Here is a 22059-nt window from a genome sequence, read left to right as displayed (position 1 = left end):
TAAAAAATAGGATTTTTGATGATTTAAGTTTGTGTTATGTTTGGAATACAAGTTAAAGTTTAGGGTATTTTGAGTAATTCCTTTTCTAAACACACTAACTAAAGTAAAGAAGACAAGAAAATAGGGTGAAATTTTTCCATTAATGAGTATTAATGAGTAGCTTAATATACATTTTAGCATCCTTTAAGCAATAGCCTAAAAAATCCATAAACCGCAAAACCCGCAATAAAGGAAAAAAACAAATCAAAACAAAAATTAATAACTAAAAAAAAAAAAAAAATCATAAACGGCGCTAATGATTCGTAGAAGCAAAGCCGCAGCTTACGTTAGCAACAGCCACCGCTCCAAAAATATTAATATCTGCTTTTCCATTCTTCATCGGAGCTTTCCGGGTCGGGTAATTTATTCAAGTCAACCCGATCCAAGATCCGGCCGCCACTCTTCAATCTCTTGTCATCCTCTTCTTCCTGATCATCATCTTCTTCTCTCTCACCGTTTTGATAATTCCGATGAAAACTCTTCTTCTCATCATCACTATCTATATTCTGACCAAAGACACGGTGGCGGTTATTCTGAACCGCCGTACCTAAAGCATCAACCTGAGCACCAACCTCCGTAGCTTTTTTCCTAATCGTAGCAGCCGACATATCCTCGTCGGAGGAGAATTTCTCTCTAGGAAGAAGCTCAGGGAAGTTAAGCCTCGCCGTAGGTCCTCTAAGATAAAAAACCGCCGTGTCGTAAGCACGAGCCGCCGCTTCAGGAGTCGAGTAAGAGCCAAGCCATAACCTAGACCGCTTGTTTGGCTCTCTAATCTCTGCGACCCACTTTCCCCACTTCCTCATCCTTATACCTTTGTAAGGTCTCTCTCTCTTCCTCGTACCGGCGACTGCCACGTCAGCTACTGCGCCGCCGTCCATGGATGGAGGATCTTTTTTCTATAAAAAAACCCTCCAAAGAGAAAGACTTTTTCGAAGGTGGGTTTTTAAGAGACCTGAGAGAGAGAAAGAGAGAATAAATATGTCGGAGAGAGCTTGCAGCAGGTGGTATTATGATGATGGAGGAGAGGAGGATGAGAGAAAAATCCAAATTCACCGACAATAGAAAAAAAAAAAAAGTAAAAAAAGTAAAAAGAGAGAAGAGAGAATTTTAGGTTAGTTGGATTTAGAAGATAAACTTGGATTTCCATCTTTATGTATATATATATAACCAAAAAAAAAATTATTCTTTTCCTTTTCGTTTTATAAAATAAACATTCTGTTTCGTTAGAAATTATCAGTTTAAAAAAAAAAAACAAAAATATAAAGAAAAAATAAATATATTGGGGGATGATGAAAGCTGTATGTTTGTGTGATGATTTGTTATTTTTAATGGAACAGAAACTTTTTAAGAGGATAGGCGGATGAAGAGGTGGTGGAGATGACATGCGCGCATCCCTTATTTATTTTTTATTTTTTTATATAATAATCAACAATATATACAGTACTATTCTACTATCCATATGTATTATAGTAGTATGCAAACCTCTGTGTGTTTTGAAGTTATTTAAATATTTTTCTCTAGGAATATACTCCAACCCAATACATATTTTATTTGTACATTGACATACTATACTATTAGTAACCAAATTCTTAGTAAATTTATACCAAAGATACCTGAACTCTCTCTGTCCAGATAGACAAAGCCTATATAATCATCGTCAAAAAAACCTTCTCCACTATTAACTGAAATCATATAGTATATCCTATGTTAATTACTCTACCAATCATATTGCATGGTGAAAACTTTACAAACAGTCTTTATCAGAAACAAAACAAAAAAAATGAAAACTTTTGTAACGGAGAGAGACATACACGGACAACATTTTTGGCTGGTACAAGTTTCTAGAGTAGCTAGAATTATAAGAATATACTGTATTTGAGAAAAAGAATTTTTAGAGTAGCTAGTAGAATTATAAGAAAATACTCTATTAGAGATATATTTTACGAACAATTCCATCATGATATACTCTCGTATTGCAAGAATCGCATCTCTTCTTTTCATAACCTTTCTATTGTACTTTTCAAACCAAAAACAATACTGGAATTGCCCCGTTTCATTTTGTTTTTGTTGGTGTGTCTGACTAAGTGTCTTGGTGAAAAAAAAACAAACTGAAAAACATAGGATAAAATTTAACTGTATGATTAAAAAATTACTGTAATTAAACTCCTCAATCAGCAGTAGTATTAGTATAGTGTTAATGTTAATTGCACTAATGGGATAATACAGTAACGTCGGTACAGAGGATTAGTGGAGCAAGGAAGGAAGGGAAGGTTAGGTCGGTGGGTCGGTGGGCTGTGAGGCTGGGGATGGATACCGTTAGGATTTTGACTTTATGTGTACTCTTCTTACGACACGTATTGCATGTTTTGTCCTTTTTGTCCCTTTTGATTCCATTCCCCGTTTTCTTCACTTTTGTCCTCTCTCTTTTGCTCTTAACTTTTGTTCCCAGGGAGAATTTTGGTAATTAATCAATTTTTATGAACCCACTTACGCTCCATCATCATATTTTATACAGAACCAAACCAATCAAAGTGTTTAAAGACACATAAACTATACATAATCACTATAAATTAAAAAAGTATAACTATACAATAAGAAAATTTGTTTCCCAACCAATATTAACTACAACAGCAAACCAAATAATATGATCAACATAAATAACAACAATAAGCACATAAAATTATTTGAAAAAAAAGAAAATTGAATATTATATACAGCAGGTGGATATTTAATTATGATTAGATAAATGTCAATCCGCGAAAGAACCGATCTTTCAATCATTTGTTTTATGTTATTTTCAGGAGTGTTGAGTTGTATTTTCTCCATTAATAATTCCTTTGGATAATGATCTTTATTCTAGTTTTTATCAATGGATTATTAGCTTACAGGCTGCAGCATATATATTAGTATATGATAGTATAACTATAAATCTTTATTATACTAATAAGTTGGACCATATTTTATGATGCTCTCTTGACTTGTTTCTTCACGATTTCAATAATATGCTTCTGATGTGAACCCATCTACTACTAATATACCTCCATAAGTCTTAATTTTCTAAATGGACATTTTTCGATTATTTTTTGTATTCAAAATAATTGTTAGGTGGTCCTTAATCATCATATATATACACACGTCTGTTTATATATATCTATAAGTTATTCCGATTATACTTTAACGTTTTATACAAGTATTTTTCTTGTTAGGAGCACACAAAGAATAATTTATATAGTAACAAATTATATTAGCAATTTATGTTCCTTTCACAATAATTCTACGATCATTTGGGAATCGTTACACGCAAAAGAATTATATTTTTTTTTTTATATAGCGAAATTATCATAAAATATGTGGGGTAGGAGTTGAGTGATATGTGGATTGTTCCCACGACTTTGGTTTAAATTTTTAAAAATCTTAATAATATTACAAGAAGAATAATTACAAAAAAAAAAAAAAAAAATCACTAGGGAAATATAAGATGATTTTAATAATGTAACTTTTAGCTGTGACCCAGTTGGCACGTGAACATGGTGCCAATTACCCCGGAAAAGCAAAATATCATTACATTTTATAGAAACTGGACCACTTCATTTACAATGTTTATTTTCAAAATTATGGGGTTTTGCCAATTTGTTTATCGTTTTTGTGTTTATATTATTGTTGTTATCTAACATAAATGAATTCAACAGAATCAGTCCAATACGGCCATACGGGTTATATATATAACACCCTTTCGTAAATTATATCCTAGATGATCTTTTGACTAAAATCAATATATAACACACCAACCGATACAATTGTTTAGTTGCGGCAGATCTTAATAAGAAAAAAAAAAAGAAAAAGATTCAGCTTCACACGAACAAATTCGTAAAACTAAGTATATGCTTAGATAAACGAACCGGCGAATTCATTAAACTCCCACAATCGGATTCGATAAAAACAAATCTTCCTAAATCATTATCCGGAATTCTAAATTTATAAATGGGATAAGAAATCAAGTCAACAGTGTATTGTTGTATCAATCCATCCCACATTCGAAGTTATGATTAAGAAAATACTAGATCTTTGTGTATTTTTCTCTTTTTTTAAAGGACCACACATGCACACAAAATCTTGGTGTATCTTATCTGGTAGACTTATATATAGTGTCGTCCGATGGAAATATTGATGGGCCGCTGATATCAAACTTGGCCTCGTAAGATGGCTGTAACTTATATATGGGCTTTTGTTCTTGAATAAGTTTTGGGCTGAATTGTATCTGTTCTAATCCAAATTTGCATTGACATAGTTATGGACATAAAAAAAATTATTGGTGATTCTACAACTATTTATTAAAACGCTTACAATTCAGCAAACTAACCGGTGATTCTTTCTACAACAACTATTTGTTTGTCGATTACAATTGTAAACGTTGAATGTCAAAAATAAAATCCCTTTCCAATATAAACTATTTTTGTATGAAAGAGTAGAATACTAAATATAGCACAAAAAATACATGTCAATTTCAAAAATACATGTCAATTTTAACTTTGTACTGTAGTTATTGACTTCTCTCATTTTGTGGATCATAAATATTCTGACAGAGGTGGAGCCTCAATAGAATCTACAATTATTTGTGGTAAAAATACCCATTTTTTTAACGGTTGATATCATCCACGGATAAGAAAAAAGGAAACTTCATTGACTTTCGTCCTCTAAATTCCAACGGTCTTACAATTCCGACCCCACATCCTAAGAAAATTACATTTACGCACCACTATATTCTCTTTTCTCTAACTTAACCCCCCTCTCCGCTTGGAAAATTTGTCCGGAGGAAAACCTACAAAGAGTCTTTGATTCACCGGAACGGATCGTTCTCTTCAGCCATAACACTCTCCTTGATCTCTTGAATCATCTTAATAACTTGTCTCATCGTTGGTCTTTGCTCTGGTGATGTCACACGACAAAGACAAGCTGTTTCAGTCATCATCCCAAGCCTATTATCCTCTGTTCCTTCTTCTTCTTCTCTCATTGCTCTCACCCAATCAAGCATATCGTGAGGCGCCATAAACGGATGCCTAGACGCGTTCTTACCGGTCAAAAGCTCAAAGATCAATACACCAAACGAATAAACATCACATTTGGAAGTCGGTCTACGTGATGATTTTCTGATCTCGGGGGCTTTGTAGGAGGATGAGTCAGGATCATCAGGTGAAGCAGAAGAAGAGTCTGTTAAGACACTGAGGCAGTAATCTGTTAAACAGGCTTCAAAGTCTTGTCCGAGGAGAATGTTTGTGGATTTTAAGTTTCCATGGACTAATGCTGATGAGGTTTGGTGGATGTAATATAAGCCTTGAGCTACATCTTCTGCTATCTTTAAACATGATGTCCAATGTAATGGCTTTGCTCTTGACGATCTTGAACCTGAAATTTTGAGATTAGTTAGAAGTGTCTTTTGTTTGGTATAATATCTATGGGACCAAAGAGAAACAGAGCAAATCAAAGCACCACCAGATTCAGAAACAAACATTCTTAAGATGCAATCCTCCCATTCTTGGAAAATGTTTACAGTTCTAGTAATAAGAGTATTTATATAAAACGTTTTTTTTATTTTTCCGGCAATTAAGCACTAACACAAAAGGTCTAGTAGTAGACAAAGCCATTGCAAAAGACGAGATTTCACGTGGAGAAAAAACAGCACAGAGTTCCACCAAAGTCTGTCTTCTTCCCACTACGACTAATAAGTAATTGAACCAAAAAATTTCAAAAAAGAGCAAAAGAACAAAACTTTAATAGTAAAATAAAACCCGAGATTGTCGCTGTGGCCTGTGTGGTCATCTTCAATGTCAAACAAGTTCACTACTACTATGTGCACAAAACCCTCCACACACAAAAAAGACTCATGCTTTCATAATTGTTAGGGTTTAAAAGCATATAATAAAAACAAAGAGTGGGTCACTAGTAGTAGTCCCTCTAATCTCTATGACCCCTAAAACGGTTAGTCACGTCATGATTAAGACCAACGCAATTAAATTAAAGAAGATCATAAACTCGGATGTAACTCAGTGAGTTAGATAAACTAAAACCCTTCCAAACAAAATGAAGAAGATGAGATAATTACCGTGAATGAGATTGAATAAGCTACCATTGGGATGATAATCATAGATGATGAGTCTCTCTCCATTAGATTGAAAGTAAGCTCTAATGGGAACAAGATTCAAATGTCTGAGTCCACCAACAATCTCCATATGATTCTCAAACGCTTCTTCACTCGTCACAGCCGTTTTAGTCGCGTCTAGTCTCTTCACCGTAACAATAAGCTGATTATCAAGAACCGCCTTGTACGTTATCCCAACTGATCCTCTCCCCAAAAGCTCAGCTGAAGCTCTCATTAGCTGTTCCAATGTATACATCCCTTGACTTCTCGATTCACCACAGAAGACAAGACTCCCACTGTTTGGTATCCGGCTTTGTAACTGCTCCGTTGCTTGTAACTGAAGAACCACTTCTTTCTCTCGTTTCTGAGATTCAGAATCCGAGTCCGTAATAACCGGAACTGTTCTTGTTGTTGTTCTTGGAGTTTGATGTTGTTGTAGTGAGGAAGAAGTACACGTGTTGTCTCCTTTTGGATTTGGTTCGTCGTTTCGTTTCTTTATCACAAGAGAGAACACGACGAGGCAGAGACCGAGTACAATAAGGGAAGCGAGACCAGCGGTGAAGCCAAGAACTAAACCACTCTCTTTACCTTTCTTCTTCGTAACCACCGGAGATATAACCACCGTGCCGCCACCGTTCTGCGCTTGAGCGCTTTGACCTAACGGAGCTTCAGACGACGTCGTTTTGTTCGTACTCGATCCAAAGAACGGCGAGCGTGAAGCGCAAGCTCTGTTAATGATCTCGCCGCACAGTCCAGGGTTGTTAGACTTAAACGACGACGCATCGAATCGAGATAGAGTCGGTGTGACGGGAATAACACCGGTGAGGTTGTTACCGGAGACGTTAAACGACGTGAGAAAGGACTGATTCAGCGACGGGAGAGTTCCGTTAAACCGGTTAAACTCGAGATTCAGTGAAGTTAACCGGTCAAGAGCGTTGATTCCAGAAGGAATCGGACCGGAGAAGTTGTTACGAGAGAGAGAGAGAATCATCAACCGGTGGAGAGAGAGGATCGACGGAGGAAAAGCACCGGAGAACTGATTCCGGCTAAGGAAGAGAGATTTGAGGTTAACGAGAGGCGAAAGATCAGGAACAGGACCAAAGAGTGAGTTGTTCTCGAGACTAAGAACTCGGAGCTGGTCGAGTCGGCTAAGAGTAGAGGAAGAGAAGTAGCCACGGAGACCAACGCCGGAGAGAACGAGACGAACGACTCGTCCTTGTGCGCATTTGACGCCGCGCCATTGGCAGTAGTCGTAACGCTCAGTGAGGGAATACAAAAGCTTGTTGTTGAGATCGGCTGTGGATTTGAAAGAGAGTAAAGCAACGGCGTCGGAGGGTAGTAATGAGTTGTAGTAATTTGGCTCTGCTCCGGCGGAGACACGGAGGAGGAGGATGAAGAAAATAAAGTTTAGTGTCATTTTTTTTTTCTTTACAAAGTCACACACTCACACTAGACCCAATTCAAATCCATATGAATTGTGTTTTTTATTTGTTCTTTCTAATTAAAAGAAGAAAAAGATAAAAATAAAAAAATATGGGAAGCAGCTGTATGTCCGTCCGGTGAGAGACGAGGAGAGATGTTGGGACTGTGAAGTGTGAAGTGGATCACGTGCTTGTGGCGATTAATATTTAGAGTAGACTGTTACAAAAGATCGTACTCTCTTCATTTCAAAATATAGAATATTGTTTTATGTAAAATATACAAATTAAAATTTATTTATTTTTAATAAGTTCAACCAATTAAAAACAATATTACATAATATAAAATATTAAACTAATCTAAAAATTGCATTGAAATTTGAAAACATCCTATATTATAAAACAATAAACTTCTCTAAAACATCTTATATTTGTTTTATAATACTACTTAGCTAGAAGTATAACTTTGGGTGCAAATTATACCTAACGAACGTTATATGTGCAATTTGTGTAAGGTAGAAGAAAGAAAATGACACCAAACAATCCAAAAACAGAAAAACTTCAAAACGCATTTATATCCTTTTGTATCTTTGTATAAATTGTAAACATGTAAAAAGTCAACAAAAGGTTTTTTTTTTGGGTTTGGGGAATCATGAAATCCAAAAAAAGTTACTGCTATGTTAAAAATTTAAAAGAATCATGCATTTCTTCGAAAAGAGTTTTGTTTACCCGATGCGGTCAAAATTAATGTTTTCCAAGAAGAGAGAATCGTATTGGGACTGAGGGTCACGCGCGGTATTGAAGCGCTTGAGAATCAGCGTTTGGAGCCGTTAGTGAGGGGCTTGAGCGAGTCCGTGAGTGGGGGCTATAGCCGCTCCATTGGTGATTGGTCAGTACTCAGTAGTAAAAGACTAGACTCGTAGCCAAGTAACATTGTGGTCCTCTCTCTTTTGTGACAACCTTTTTTTTGTTTGTCTTCCTTAATTTCATCTTTACAAAATAGCGACGTTTGTAAAAATTTCTGTAAGACAAATCAAAAGCATATGTATATATAGTTAATGAAATTATGGGTGGAAAATATAATAGTGAACACGATAGTTATTGACATTGTGACAAAGTATGGAGAGTTTCTTCTATAGAGTTGTACGACTTTGGGTCCAATCAAATCCAATTAAAAATAAAATAAAAGAATCTCTTTGTGTCCCATTCTTCTATGTTATTTATTCGTTTGTTAATGATCACTTTTTTTTTTTTGTTTTTGGTTGAACTTTCTTTATAAAAGATTCAAAAGATAAGCAAAGCGTGCTGCTTTTTAGTGACATGTAAACAGCATCTCCACTCTCCCATTTGCGTCATTTCCTTATACTAGTATAGTATACTTGAGGCTAAACTTTAAAGATTACCTTAAACTATTCACTGTTAAAAGGTTATAAGTGTGGGTGGTGGCTATACGGAAGCCAAACTGAAATTGACTTCATCATTTGTAAATAAGATCTAAAAAGAAGCGCCCACCATTCTTTACATACTTTTATAAAATGGTGTTAACTGTTAACTAATCCTCCGCAACAGACATATAAAAATCATAAAATGTATAAAGGGTCTGTAGACTTTTTTCTGGAATATGTATGGGCTACACTAAAGCCCAAAACTAAAATGATCTTCTAATATGGGCCATATCAGGTGGATTTTAGTAATGGAAAATCCCTTATGTGTCACAAAGGCAAAGTCCAACCTGAAAAATTAATCTTTCTTTTCATCTACTTCAAAATAAAGTTTCTGAAAATCTATAAATTCTTGTAATCAGTAAAAAGTACATTAAGAGAATACTATTGGTTTACAATTTTAACCATAATTAGGTTAATATCATCACTTTAACTTAGGTGAAGTTTCCAAACAAATTCGATGGACAAGGCCACAATCTACTTGAACATCTGATACTCAGTGTGGACAACCGACTGGATTCATATGACATCTTTCTTTTTGTTTTAAATTTTCCCAGCTGTTAATTTTTTTTGTTGTTTTTCAAAAATAAAAAATAAATAGATATGTTAGTTGAAAGACACCATTTTTAAAAAAGCTAGTATATGATATTAATAGTTTAATATGCAATGTTTTAATTAAATATTAGTATTTCGTAAGAAATAAACCAAAGAAGAGGAAGAAGGGACAAAGACTTGTGGTCTGTAATTAGTTATGGTGTCACTTTGCAGTAACCAAAACGCCGACACCTCCTCTCTTCTCTCTTCTTCATTTCACCAGCTCCATGCATGTACGGTACAACCACCTCCCCTCCCCATTTGTTTACATTTTCTCATTAATTAATTTATTTAACATATAACCAATACAAAAAAAAAACATTTTTTTGTTTTTGTTTCATTATGAGACTTTGTTTCTCCAAATTTGTATTTTTTCCCAACAAACCACAAACCGTATGATAATTTAGGACTTGACTGTCATTACACATGTCATCATCTTACGTTTAGTCCAACTCGTCCTTTGTAGTTTTATGAATAGTCAACAGCAATGCATTTTTCTTCTTACAAAGTTTAACCAGCCGTTTGAACTAGTCAGTACACAGTACTTTCACTATCTTCAAATTTACCGTGCACTTGTCTAATTTACCATGATCTGTGAATTAGGTAAATATCCGTGTTCTTAATTGTATTAGAGAAATGTCACCTTCAGAAATCCCCCAACCCAAAAGGCCAAAACAACACATTTTGAAAGGAAAGGTAATAGGTTTAATCTTCTAGAATACAAAAAAAAAACTATACATTATACTATTTTCTACCACAATTGTGACGTTTGTCGTCATTCTCTGATAAGGCTTCAGACCTTTTTTAATAGTTCACTAAACCAAAACGCTTGCTGCTTTTAAAAACAGAGTCAATCTCCTTCGCCTTCTTCCTCTGACCAAAACAGAGAGAAGAAGAAAAACAGAGGAAAAAGAAGAAGATGAAAAGTGGAGGGAACACAAACACGAAGCTCATACTTGTTCATCCATACATTCAAAAACAAACAAGCACAAATCGTCTATGGCTTCTAGCTTTCGTCTCTTTCTTCACCATCGCTTTCCTCCTAACTCTTCTCTACACCACCGACTCTATCATCCCTTCTAAAAACAACTCCGCCAGTACCGTATCCTCCTCCGCGGTCGACCCCGTCGTCTCCTCCGCGTCTCCGATCTCTCAACTGCCAACAACAGCCATCAATGCAATGCTTCACTACGCTTCAAGATCCAACGACAGCTTCCACATGTCTTACGGAGAGATGAAATCGATCTCCGACGTCCTCCGCCGCTGCTCTCCGCCTTGTAATCTCTTAGTCTTCGGCCTAACACACGAAACCCTTCTCTGGAAATCGCTGAACCACAACGGACGTACGGTTTTCATCGAAGAGAATCGTTACTACGCAGCTTACTTCGAAGAAATCCACCCGGAGATCGATGTCTTCGATGTTCAGTACACGACGAAAGCACGTGAGGCGCGTGAGCTTGTGTCGGCGGTTAAAGAAGCGGCGAGGAACGAGTGTCGTCCGGTTCAGAACCTTTTATTCTCCGACTGTAAACTAGGACTCAATGATCTTCCGAATCATGTCTACGATGTTGACTGGGATGTGATCTTAGTCGATGGACCACGTGGCGACGGTGGTGATGTACCGGGAAGGATGTCGTCGATATTCACGGCGGCGGTTCTTGCTCGGAGCAAAAAAGGAGGGAACCCGAAGACGCATGTGTTCGTTCATGATTTTTACAGAGATGTTGAGAGGCTTTGCGGCGATGAGTTTCTTTGCCGGGAGAATCTTGTGGAATCTAATGATATGCTTGCGCACTACGTGTTGGAGAGGATGGACAAAAACAGCACGCGGTTCTGTCGTGGTCGTAAGAAACGCTCTGTTTCTTCTCCATCTGCTTGAGTAAAATGTGCGCTAAAATCTTATGGCAACGAGAGTCAAATCAACTAGACAGACAGACGGTGGTGATTGACACCGTCAATCGCGGAGGAGTTTGTGTAAAATAAATACTTATTTTTTTTCTACCTTTAAATCTTTTTCTCTCTGCATTTTCAAATCTTTGAACTATATTATGTGACAAATTCAATCAGATCAATGAAAATAGTGAAAAGTGTTACTTCAGTTCAGAAGATATTAATAAAAGTTTAGTTTATAAGTGATGATTGGTGATACAACAACATAAAACCCAATGAATCAAGAACGTATAAATTCAAGGGACTCCATAATATTAAGTCTATCTAAACGCTTTGTGGAGACTCTTGTAGATTCGGAGTATCTAATTGCTTCTTCTTGTAGAGTGGAACTCGTCCTCCAAGCTCTTTTAACTGATCTACAAGACCGTATAGAAACTCAAACGTCAAAATGTTTTGAGCGTTAAGCTGTTCTCTAACCTGAGGATGAACCCTAAACCATTCTCCCAACATCTTATGAACGTGAGATCGAATCATCCTCCATGGAACCGGATGCTTCTCGCATAACTTTAAATACTCAACAACTAAATCTCCCTGATCTAATCCTCCATCCACAAAACCTTCTTTTTCATTATCGGTCGCCCATTCAGCTGTTCTGAAACCAGCAAAGACCGCCGGGTTTTCAAGAAGCGTCTCAGCGGAAAGAACACCTTCAACACCCGTCTCTTCAATGCAACTATCAACATCTTCGATGCATCTTACATTCCCATTCGCAAGAACAGGGATTCTCAAAGCGTTTTTCACTTCCTTGATGGCACTCCAATCAGCTCTGAACTTTTTCCCGTCCTTCTCATCCCTTGTTCTGCCGTGAACAGCTAACAGCGAGCAACCAGCATCTTCTAGCATCTTGGCGTATTTTAGTGTATCTTGAAGGTTTGGGAAAATCCGGATCTTACAGGATACAGGAACATTAAGGTTCTGAGCTAGCTTTTCAACAAGTGATTTCACCAAAGGTAGATTATCCATCAAGAATGCACCATAGTTTCCTCGCCTCGCTATACGTTGAGGACACCTGAAACCAAAATCCACCAAAACATTCTTACTCAATATCAAAAGTACTATGTGTCACTGTGCTCTTTGGATACCCAAATCTACATTAGCCCATGATTCTAGTTACTGAAGCTCATTGAACCATAACGTTCCAAGAAAGTTGGAACCATTGAATCTTCTATCTTAGTTATCAGAGTTAACAAACTTAAAACGATAAAGGTTCCATCTTTATTGGAGGTTTCATCTCTATTGAAGAACTCTTAACATAGAAAGATGTGAAAAGAGAGAACTTTACTTACCCTAAATTGATATCAACATAATCGCAGTAAGGTTCAACTCTCTTTGCAGCTTCCAATAATGTATCAGGATCATTAGCACAGAACTGCACAAACAATGGTCTGTCCTCCTACAATTTTTCAAAATCCAATCAAAACCCTAAGAAAAAAGTCAAAAAATTAAATGAATTGGTTACAGTTAATCTAACCTTGCAAGTGGTGAATTCCTGATTTCGATACTTCTCAGTCTCGGTGAAGATCCTAGAATGCAACATCGGAGTATAAGCAGCCTGAGCTCCGTATTTTTGGCAGAGCAATCGAAACGGAAGCTCAGAGTTATCCACCATTGGAGCAACGATGTACTTGGGTCTACCAAGTTTTTTCCAGTGTGCCCAAGCTTGCTCTACCCTAGTATCAATGCTTAAGACCCGACTTGGAGAGCCTAAGCTCGGTGGCGCTGCCTCGACTGTTTCCTGAATCTGCACATCACGCTGCTCCGAGCAGATGAGGTCGTCTACTACCTGAGACGGATCAGGAACTGGATCCGGGTTTTGTGTCATTGTTATCGTCTGGTAGATAAGCGATTTTCTTGGAGTCCGCATAAATCTGAGATTCGAGAGATTTAGTTTCATGAGCTGACGACGGAAGACGAACTCATCGCCGCCGCCATAAAAATTAGGGGTTGAAGTTTTTGGCAAAAAATGTTTATCTTTTTTCCTTCTCATAGTGTTTGGGCCTTGATGGGCTTCATGTATTCAAGTTAATTGATGGGCTTATATATACATTTGAATTTGGTCCATAACGTTCGCACGAATAGTGAAATTTAAGTGAAAATAAAATCGTATATTGTAAGTTTGTAACTAATATCGTCTTATAATTTAGATTTGGACTTACAGTATACATTTCATAAGCTTTTCCAGGGATAAAGAGTAGTTTAATTTCAAGATAATCAAATTTTCGGAAACTAATAATAGCTCTAAATCTAATTTAGTCGTGTGCTTAAAAAAAAAGCCTTTGCTTAGAAATAAAGTGAAACCGGGTAACCTAAATCGTACGACTATTATTAGTTAACCCAAATCCTTGCGTTGACTGCTTACGTAATCCAGCACCAATCATTAGTTAACGTCACGTCTCTATAATTTATACACGTGCTTTAACCAAAATCTCCTCCTTAATCATCACTCACGCCTCAGTAACATTTCGCCACGTGTAGCTAAAGTTGCTTTTTCTTTTCGATTTCTTTCACTTAAAATATGTCCGTTGTACCAGCAGAAGGGTGGTGGTAACAATAATTAATGATTAATTAAAACCTTAATCGAAATGTAATTAATTAATCTTAACAGACATTTTTATTATTTTTCCCTCTTTTTATTTTCCGTTCGCTCTCTAACTAACTGTTCACAGAGAGAAGAAGGAAGACGATGATGAAGCTCTCTATGTTTCGATTGAGCTACTGGAACCGTCGAGGAATCAGTTTCAAATCATCGCCGTCGTTGGATCCCACATTCGACGGCAAATCTCCGTCGTCTGTGTTTTGGCTCGTCATTCACGCTCTCTGCTGTTTGATCAGCTTGATTCTAGGGTTCCGATTCAGCCACTTAGTACTCTTCTTCCTATTCTCGACTTCCGTCACCAATCTATACACAACCACGCCTTTTCTCTCCGTCGGAAACGGCGGCGGTGTGAGCCAGCTTCTCCGCCTGAAACCTCTTGAAACAGCAAACAGCACGGCGGCGAAGAAGAACAACTCTCGAGTGGTGGTTGGAAGACACGGGATCCGGATCCGTCCATGGCCTCACCCGAATCCGATTGAGGTTTTGAGAGCGCATCAGCTGCTTTCGAGAGTACAGAAAGAGCAGAAATCGATCTACGGTGTGAGGAGCCCTAAGACTGTGATTGTGGTTACGCCGACTTATGTACGGACTTTTCAGGCGCTTCATTTGACCGGAGTTATGCACTCCCTCATGCTCGTTCCTTACGATTTGGTTTGGATCGTTGTGGAAGCTGGTGGAGTCACCAACGAGACTGCTTCGTTTATCGCAAAATCAGGATTGAAGACGATTCACTTAGGATTTGACCAGAAAATGCCTAATACTTGGGAAGATCGTCACAAATTGGAGACCAAAATGAGACTTCACGCCTTGAGGTGTGAAATCTTAGATTCACATTTTTATTTGATTTGATTTGATTTCTTACTGACTTTGAGATTGTTTTGTGTGTTGATTGATTTGGAAGAGCAGAATGGTGAGAGAGAAGAAGTTAGATGGGATAGTTATGTTTGCTGATGATAGCAATATGCATAGTATGGAGCTGTTTGATGAGATTCAAATTGTGAAATGGGTTGGTGCTTTATCTGTTGGTATACTTGCTCACTCTGGTAACGCTGATGAGTTATCATCATCACTCTTGAAGAATCAACAAGGGAAGCAACCTTTAATGCCAATCCAAGGTCCTAGTTGTGATTCCTCTGACAAATTAGTGGGTTGGCACGTTTTCAACACTCAGCCTTATGCCAAGAAGACTGCAGTTTATGTTGATGAAAAAGCGGCTGTGATGCCTAGTAAGATGGAATGGTCAGGGTTTGTGTTGAATTCTAGGTTGTTATGGAAGGAATCTGTAGATGATAAACCAGCATGGGTGAAAGATGTCCATTTGTTGGATGATAATGGTGAGGAGATTGATAGTCCATTGTCTTTGGTCAAGGATCCTTCCATGGTGGAGCCGCTTGGAAGCTGTGGCCGTCGTGTCTTGCTTTGGTGGCTTCGTGTTGAAGCTCGAGCTGATAGCAAATTCCCACCTGGGTAAGTTTTATCATTTACACTCATTCTGAGCAAATGTCTCATCACATTATTGCCATATTGTAAACTTCTACTTGTGTGTGCAGCTGGATCATAAACTCGCCTTTAGAAATCACAGTGCCATCAAAGCGAACACCATGGCCAGACTCTTCCTCAGAGCTCCTAGTGGCAATCAAAGAAGCAAAAAACAGTCAATCAGGCACAGAAAGACGTCCCACGAAGGCAAAAGGATCAAAGAGCAAGAGCTCCAAGGGGAAACAGGAACCCAAAACTTTTGATGGTGTCAACACATCAACAAGTAGTTGACGAACACGTGAAAGATACATACCAATGAGTTTCATTTCATATTCTTTTTCACCGTAAATAGTAATATCGTTAAGTGTGCATTGGCTTCATCATATACAATATACGAAATCATGTGGGATGTTCCGAGTTCTTTAAATCGATCCTTAGCTCTAAAACAAAACTTGGCATACAATAGTTTCAGAATTCTGTTTAACCTTAAAATTAGCCAAAATTTAATACTCAAAATAAAAAAAACAGGTGCAGTGAACTCCCGAACTTTGTTGAATCATCATGATCATCACTTTGACTGTTTCTTCTCCAGTTTCGCTTTGAGGTTAGCTATAATCTTATCCTGAGCTATGATCTGATGTTCCTTGGCTTTGAGTTTCAGCTTTAGTTCTTCAATTTCCTTTGACTGACCTTCAGAGCTGTTGGCGAAGTCCTTAGCTTTGAGCTTTTCCTTCAGTGCTTCAATTTCCTTTAAATGATCCTTACAATGGTTTACATTTTCCTCTTTGGCCTCCTCAGATTCATCTTGAACCATTTTACGAACATATAAACTAGTTCCTGATCCTGAACTCAGCTTAAACGCAACCATTTTTTGTGCCAAACCCGCTTGATCCTGAAGAAGATAGACAACATAAATTTATTACATTGATTTTCTTGCGATAGTTTCAGATCCTGAAAATGATCAGAGAGATGATTCTAAATACCTTAACTGCGTCTCCTCTAACGTTTTCAAATGCTTCATTTGCTTCTTCTGCACTCTTAAAACTAACAACTGCATTATAATATCTTCCTTTTCTTCTTGCTGGCTGCTCAAAAACAAATCACAAAAACATGATCCTCGTGAGAGAGGCAAAAAGACGAGTATACAGAGATTAAGATGTTCGGTATTGTTAAATTACCATGGTTTCAAGTGTGAAATTTCCGGAAATAGCTCCTTGTAACTCTTCAGACGGGACACTGAGAGGGATTTTATGAAGGAGGAGCTTTTTCTTATCAGCCTCTCTTTGGTTTACAACTGCTTCATTGATCTCCTCAGATTCATCTTCTCTCTTTTGTCTCTTAGAAGAACTCTCATTATTCTCCTCCTCCTCTGTTCTAGCTCTCTTTGGTGCAGATACTTCATCATGAACCATTTTACGAACAAATAATTTAGCTTTTAATCCTGAACTCAGCTGAAACGCAACCTCTTTTTGTGGCAAACCCCCTTTATCCTGAAAGAAAAAAAGACAACAGAAACTTGTTATATTGATATATTGATTTTTCTAACAGTAGTTTCAGATCCTGAGATGACCACAGAGATGATCCTAAATACCTTCCCTATGTCTCCTTCAACATTTTCAAATGCTTGATTTGCTTCTTCTGGACTACTAAAATCAAGGACTGCAGTATGAAAACCTCCTAGTTTTTGTGGTGGCTGCCCGAAAAAAAAACAAAATACAAACACATGATCCTCAGTGGGAGAGAAAAATAGAGTATAAAGATTAGAATGTTTGGACTTATAACATTACCTTAACATCGACTGTGAAATCCCCGGTAAGAACTCCTTGTAACTCTTGAGATGAAACATGGGGAGGGATTCTATGAAGGAAAAGCTGTGTCTTACCAGCTTCATGTCTTGCCTCATGTCTTGCCTTCTCAGCCTCCAACATCTAATATGGAATTTACAGAAAAATTTGAATGAGTTTCAGAAAACTATAAATATAATTTTATTTTGGAACTTAGAATGAATTGTAAAAATCCGCCATACTTCTGGAGTTTGTTGAATTGTAGTCTCTACTCCTTTTTCAACAACAGCAAGTACAAGTTTCATGGCAGCTGCTGCGTCATGAACACAATTGTGAGCAGCATCAGCCATTCGCAGTTCTTCACCTAAAACATACTGGAGAAAAAGAAAAAACACACACACATAAAGCTTTATCAATCATTTTACATATTCAGGATTTGATATTTACAATGAGCAGAGAAGAATAAAATCTTAGCATGCTTGCCTTGCATAGATTGTTCAAAGAAGGTCTCTTCTCCTTTGGTGCACCGGCAAACTCAAATACATATGAAGTATCTATTACTCTCGCATGATCTATCCTCAACACTGTGCATCAAAGTAAACTGGTAAGCACAATCGAATTCAATAATATCTCAACCAAATATACAGAAAAATTAAAGCTTTTTTGGTTACCTTCAAGATCATTATGCAAACCATGCCCAACCAAAATAGTTCCCACAGAAAGAAACCTCCGCAATTTTTTCTGAATATCTGTAACAGATAGAGTAGCTCTCTCAAGATCCTCAGCAGTAACTCCAGTAATAGCCGTCTTATAGTTAAGAACTGGTTTGTCCGGTTTCACAAATTTGTCAAGAACCACCTAATTGATGAACAACACAGATTAACAAAAACGACATGGTTAAAATGTATTGACAAAACAAACTAAAAGATTGAATGCTCTAAAGCTAGCTACACACACCTTTAAGTCGCGGTCGACAGCGCCAACTCTAACTACAGCTTCGGTCCCATCTTCACAGGTAACCATCTCACAATCAATAGCAAGCATTCTGGTAGATTTAACCACTTTAGACTTCTTCTTACCAAGCGAAGTTACAAACCAATCCTGTTTTGCAATGTAAGAAAATGATTTTTCTTTTCAGTAATCTCAAATGCAGGAGGAGAAAGAGGAAGGGCAGCTAATGAATTGGATAAGAAACACAAACCTCGGAGTGAGAAGGGAAGGAATAAGCTGTAGGGTACTTGTAATGCGCAATAGTCAATCGAACTAGTCTCTGCACTGCCAACAACATAGAGTTATGAAACCAAATATACTAAGTAAGTAAGTAAGACATCCTCAAACGAATTCTCAACCTGCTCAGGAGTCTCTTTAGCAGGAGATTCTTCCTTGAATTTCTCAATAAGATCACGATTAGCACCACATTGCATGATCCTAGCTATTAGCTGAGAGTAAAAAAACAAACAACCAAATACACAAACATGGTGAGAACTGAGAGAACTAAGAAAAACTCATCCAAATGTGTGTGTGTGAAGTTGTTTAGTTAACCTGCATATCTTCTTTCTTTTTGAAGGACATAAGAAAAGCGACCAAAACATCATTGGAACGTCTGGCAGGATCACTCAAACTCGACCCGAACTTTTTGTCGTAAACATTCAAAAACTCCTTCCATCCTCCATTTTCGCCTTCTAAATTTCGTTTCTGGACTAGCTTCACCAGGTCTACTAGCATCTAAACTCATCCCATGATTGTTTTTTAATTTACCAAAGTCAGTATTCGAAGCGAAAGGATATAAACAGGTAGGTAGTAGTAGTATGATAAGGAGAGAGACTTACTTTTTTCTCGGCAGTAGCTAGTTTATGCTCCATTACGAAAAGTTTTGAGGGACGGTGGCGCTCTGAGTTTTCAGAGGTGGCGAGTTGGAAAAAAAGAAGAGTTGGGGAAGACGGAGAATCGTAATTTAGGGTTTTATTCTGTTTCTTTCCCCTTTTTTTGTTTTAAAATAATTATTTTTAGTTCCGGGAGCTTTTATCTTTTAATTACTGTTTTGTCCAAATCAATTTTCATTTGTTTGAAATTACTTTATTTATTTTCATATTTAATTTTTGCAAATACATTTATCTAGTGTAGAGAACTAATTTTGTTGTTCCGAAAAGAAAAAAAAGTGTATAGTAAGTTTAAAACCAATAGTGTATTGTAGTAGAAAAATACAATATTCGCCATATTAATCAATGTAAAAGATATAAAAAAATTCCACCATCTTCAAAAACTTTTTACATAGTTATTAGGAGATTAAACTAGATTTGGTCGCAGATCTACTCCGATTATAAGACAGAGACTGTTTGGACCGTTTTAACTTGCCTTCAAAATCACTGTCATCAAAATTAGTTCCTAATCCTATAGAGAGAAACCTCTGCAAAACTTCACCAATCAACTTATCCTTGCTTACATAATACAAGTCAAGTATGACAATTCATTCACATCAATTGATTAATATTCAGATTCCAAACTGAGAAAACAAATAATTCTGGAGACCTAAGACAGAGACCGTTTGGACCGTTTTAACTTGCCTTCAAAATCGCTGTTACCCCCATATTGTTCCTTTAGAGTGAAACCTTTGCAAACCATCACCAATCATAACTTATCTCTGGTTACTTATAAATACAAGTCAAATATGACAATTCATTCACATCATCAATTGGCTAATATTCAGATTCCAAACTGAGAAAACAAATAATTCTGGACACCAAATCAATAATAGTCAAATACAATAAATTTGTTCATCCTTGGAATGACTTTTCTAATCGACAAAGTCTTCTTGCACACAAATGAAAAGGAAAGAGGAATACAAATCAAGACAGAGATTTCACTTGAGAAACAATTTTGGACAATTACCGTTTTTATAGTTATAGCTGTGATCACGTAGAACTACTAGCATTATCATTATGAGACCATCTTCTGAATGTGCAAGTTACCAAGTTTCTTCCAGCAAGAAACCCTAACTTTGACCTAATCGTTGCTAATCTACTTCCTCCATTGTTGCCGCCAACAACATTACCTGAACCAATCTCCGCCACAACACCACTTGCTTGAGCCACCCTCGGCTCCTCGACAACAACGGTTTCAACCTCACCATCCACAACAACCACTGCTTCTGTTTCATCACTATCCATACTCACAACAAGTGTCCTCCTTTGCTCACGAAGCCAATCTCCAATCTCTCCAGTCACCACTCTACATTTCTTCACCTTCAATTTCACCAGGTTAGGACAACCCACAGCGAGCGCCTCGATCCCTCTATCCGAAACCGGACAACCTTTGATACAGAATTTCCTCAACGCACCACATTTCTTAGCTATGCAAGCAATCTCTGTATCACCTATGGTTCCACTTCCGCATAGCGCTAACCGTTCGAGTTTCTCACAGTTTGAAGCAATGGCTGCTAAACTCATATGTGTTGCATTTACACCAATCAGCACAAGCTCTTGTAAGTTTAAGCAGTGTTTAGCTACAGACATAAGACCTTCATCACCAATCCTATTAGTCCTCCAACCATCAATATGAAGTTTCCTCAGCAGCTTACATCTCTCAGCTACATTAATCAGACCATAGTTTGAGCATTCCGGGGTTTTCACTATATGCAATGTCTCTACATTAGAGCATTTCGATATCGCAGAGAGCCCAATGTCACTCACTTGAAGCCTCTCTAAATGAATCTCACTCAAAGAACTTTTACCATCTCCTCCAATCATAAGCAAAACTTTATCCCAATCACCCAAACAACGAATGATTTTAAGTGTTTTCAGAGTTCTTGTATTAGCAACCAAAGGTTCAAATACCTGGCCATTAACGAGCTCCTTCAAACAAATCGACCTGAGCGAAGAGGACGAACCAATCAACTCAGCAGCTTCATGGATTCCTCGGAGTCGCTTCACCGACAATTCCTCAAGAAGCTTACAATGCTCAAGCATAGCGTTAACGCCTTTAGCTCCAAAATTACAAGATCCAACAGAGAGCTTCTTGAGATTTTTACAATTCCGAGCAAACTCTTCCATTCCCAGATCCGTGATTTCGCGACAACCACGAAGCTTAACACGAGTCAGATTCAAACAACGAACAGAGATCATCGCAAGAGCTTCATCGCTCAAGCTAACGGACTTGCGATCACATCGAAGAGCAAGCTTAGTAACGGAATCGAATCGATTGAACATAGAGGTGAGGAAAGAGAAGATCTCATCCTTTGCATCGAGAGATAAACGATGACGATACTGACCGTCGACGAACAACCACCGTTTACAAACGAGAGAGCAACGTTTACGATCTCCAGCTCCGAGAAACTGAAAGATATGAGCTAAACACTCATCGGGAAGATCTCCGGTGAAATCCCGATCTCTAACCGTAACAACATTTCCTAAAGAAGAGATCAATTCTCCTCCTCCTGAAGAAGAAGAAGAAGAAGAAGAAACAATCACAGGAGACCATAACCTTAAATCAAAATCACGTCCGTTCGATTCCGCCGTAGACGAAGGCGCTTGGCCCATCACCACCACCCGAAGAGTCCTTTTTGGTTTCCTCCCTATCTATCTTCTTCCCCCCTCCCGTTTTTTTTTTTTTTTTTTTTTTTTTT

The 22059-nt window shown here is 37.5% G+C and overlaps 7 protein-coding genes across 7 annotated transcripts; 2 read left to right on the top strand and 5 right to left on the bottom strand.

The window, feature by feature from the left end:
- On the bottom strand, nucleotides 352-1225 carry LOC104744931 (ethylene-responsive transcription factor ERF010-like). Its single transcript, XM_010466067.2, has one exon. It carries the CDS (start codon nucleotides 915-917, stop codon nucleotides 354-356), a length of 564 nt encoding a protein of 187 aa, XP_010464369.1. The 5' UTR covers nucleotides 918-1225; the 3' UTR covers nucleotides 352-353.
- On the bottom strand, nucleotides 4700-7775 carry LOC104744920 (probable inactive receptor kinase At5g67200). Its single transcript, XM_010466055.2, has 2 exons — nucleotides 6140-7775; nucleotides 4700-5442 (listed from the first exon to the last, which is right to left on the bottom strand). Exons 1-2 carry the CDS (start codon nucleotides 7590-7592, stop codon nucleotides 4877-4879), a joined length of 2019 nt encoding a protein of 672 aa, XP_010464357.1. The 5' UTR covers nucleotides 7593-7775; the 3' UTR covers nucleotides 4700-4876.
- On the top strand, nucleotides 10424-11727 carry LOC104744903 (protein IRX15-LIKE-like). The gene has a single exon (XM_010466032.2). It carries the CDS (start codon nucleotides 10549-10551, stop codon nucleotides 11506-11508), a length of 960 nt encoding a protein of 319 aa, XP_010464334.1. The 5' UTR covers nucleotides 10424-10548; the 3' UTR covers nucleotides 11509-11727.
- Nucleotides 11708-13531, bottom strand: LOC104744911 (tRNA-dihydrouridine(16/17) synthase [NAD(P)(+)]-like). Its single transcript, XM_010466044.2, has 3 exons — nucleotides 13051-13531; nucleotides 12866-12972; nucleotides 11708-12588 (listed from the first exon to the last, which is right to left on the bottom strand). Exons 1-3 carry the CDS (start codon nucleotides 13471-13473, stop codon nucleotides 11844-11846), a joined length of 1275 nt encoding a protein of 424 aa, XP_010464346.1. The 5' UTR covers nucleotides 13474-13531; the 3' UTR covers nucleotides 11708-11843.
- Nucleotides 14197-16083, top strand: LOC104744884 (probable beta-1,4-xylosyltransferase IRX14H). The gene is made up of 3 exons (XM_010466010.2): nucleotides 14197-14987; nucleotides 15082-15642; nucleotides 15726-16083. Exons 1-3 carry the CDS (start codon nucleotides 14263-14265, stop codon nucleotides 15943-15945), a joined length of 1506 nt encoding a protein of 501 aa, XP_010464312.1. The 5' UTR covers nucleotides 14197-14262; the 3' UTR covers nucleotides 15946-16083.
- LOC104744894 (small RNA degrading nuclease 3-like) lies at nucleotides 16047-19403 on the bottom strand. The gene is made up of 13 exons (XM_010466020.2): nucleotides 19268-19403; nucleotides 18981-19163; nucleotides 18788-18877; nucleotides 18640-18708; nucleotides 18396-18539; nucleotides 18110-18296; nucleotides 17922-18022; nucleotides 17681-17812; nucleotides 17442-17582; nucleotides 17246-17347; nucleotides 16833-17144; nucleotides 16638-16739; nucleotides 16047-16546 (listed from the first exon to the last, which is right to left on the bottom strand). Exons 1-13 carry the CDS (start codon nucleotides 19298-19300, stop codon nucleotides 16223-16225), a joined length of 1920 nt encoding a protein of 639 aa, XP_010464322.1. The 5' UTR covers nucleotides 19301-19403; the 3' UTR covers nucleotides 16047-16222.
- Nucleotides 20118-22053, bottom strand: LOC104744877 (F-box protein SKIP2-like). The gene has a single exon (XM_010465998.2). The coding sequence runs from the start codon at nucleotides 21971-21973 to the stop codon at nucleotides 20351-20353; it is 1623 nt and encodes a 540-aa protein (XP_010464300.1). The 5' UTR covers nucleotides 21974-22053; the 3' UTR covers nucleotides 20118-20350.

This window comes from Camelina sativa, chromosome 2 (genome assembly GCF_000633955.1).
Source record: "Camelina sativa cultivar DH55 chromosome 2, Cs, whole genome shotgun sequence".
In the NCBI taxonomy this organism is placed as follows: Eukaryota; Viridiplantae; Streptophyta; class Magnoliopsida; order Brassicales; family Brassicaceae; genus Camelina; species Camelina sativa.
This window is presented reverse-complemented; position numbering and strand designations above follow the sequence as displayed.

What these genes read in the sequence shown, in the direction of transcription:
- LOC104744920 (XM_010466055.2), bottom strand. Translation starts at nt 7,592, where the DNA reads ATGACACTAAACTTTATTTTCTTCATCCTCCTCCTCCGTGTCTCCGCC. An exon ending in CTTATTCAATCTCATTCACG is followed by an intron (nt 5,443 to 6,139) that starts GTAATTATCTCA and finishes TCAAAATTTCAG; the next exon opens with GTTCAAGATCGTCAAGAGCA.
- LOC104744894 (XM_010466020.2), bottom strand. Translation starts at nt 19,300, where the DNA reads ATGGAGCATAAACTAGCTACTGCCGAGAAAAAA. An exon ending in TTTGCATAATGATCTTGAAG is followed by an intron (nt 18,023 to 18,109) that starts GTAACCAAAAAA and finishes TTTGATGCACAG; the next exon opens with TGTTGAGGATAGATCATGCG. An exon ending in TTGAAGGAGACATAGGGAAG is followed by an intron (nt 17,145 to 17,245) that starts GTATTTAGGATC and finishes TTTTTCTTTCAG; the next exon opens with GATAAAGGGGGTTTGCCACA.
- LOC104744877 (XM_010465998.2), bottom strand. Translation starts at nt 21,973, where the DNA reads ATGGGCCAAGCGCCTTCGTCTACGGCGGAATCGAACGGACGTGATTTT.
- LOC104744931 (XM_010466067.2), bottom strand. Translation starts at nt 917, where the DNA reads ATGGACGGCGGCGCAGTAGCTGACGTGGCAGTCGCCGGTACGAGGAAG.
- LOC104744903 (XM_010466032.2), top strand. Translation starts at nt 10,549, where the DNA reads ATGAAAAGTGGAGGGAACACAAACACGAAGCTCATACTTGTTCATCCA.
- LOC104744884 (XM_010466010.2), top strand. Translation starts at nt 14,263, where the DNA reads ATGATGAAGCTCTCTATGTTTCGATTGAGCTACTGGAACCGTCGAGGA. An exon ending in ATGAGACTTCACGCCTTGAG is followed by an intron (nt 14,988 to 15,081) that starts GTGTGAAATCTT and finishes TTGGAAGAGCAG; the next exon opens with AATGGTGAGAGAGAAGAAGT. An exon ending in GATAGCAAATTCCCACCTGG is followed by an intron (nt 15,643 to 15,725) that starts GTAAGTTTTATC and finishes TTGTGTGTGCAG; the next exon opens with CTGGATCATAAACTCGCCTT.
- LOC104744911 (XM_010466044.2), bottom strand. Translation starts at nt 13,473, where the DNA reads ATGAAACTAAATCTCTCGAATCTCAGATTTATGCGGACTCCAAGAAAA. An exon ending in AGGAATTCACCACTTGCAAG is followed by an intron (nt 12,973 to 13,050) that starts GTTAGATTAACT and finishes GAAAAATTGTAG; the next exon opens with GAGGACAGACCATTGTTTGT. An exon ending in TATGTTGATATCAATTTAGG is followed by an intron (nt 12,589 to 12,865) that starts GTAAGTAAAGTT and finishes TTTTGGTTTCAG; the next exon opens with GTGTCCTCAACGTATAGCGA.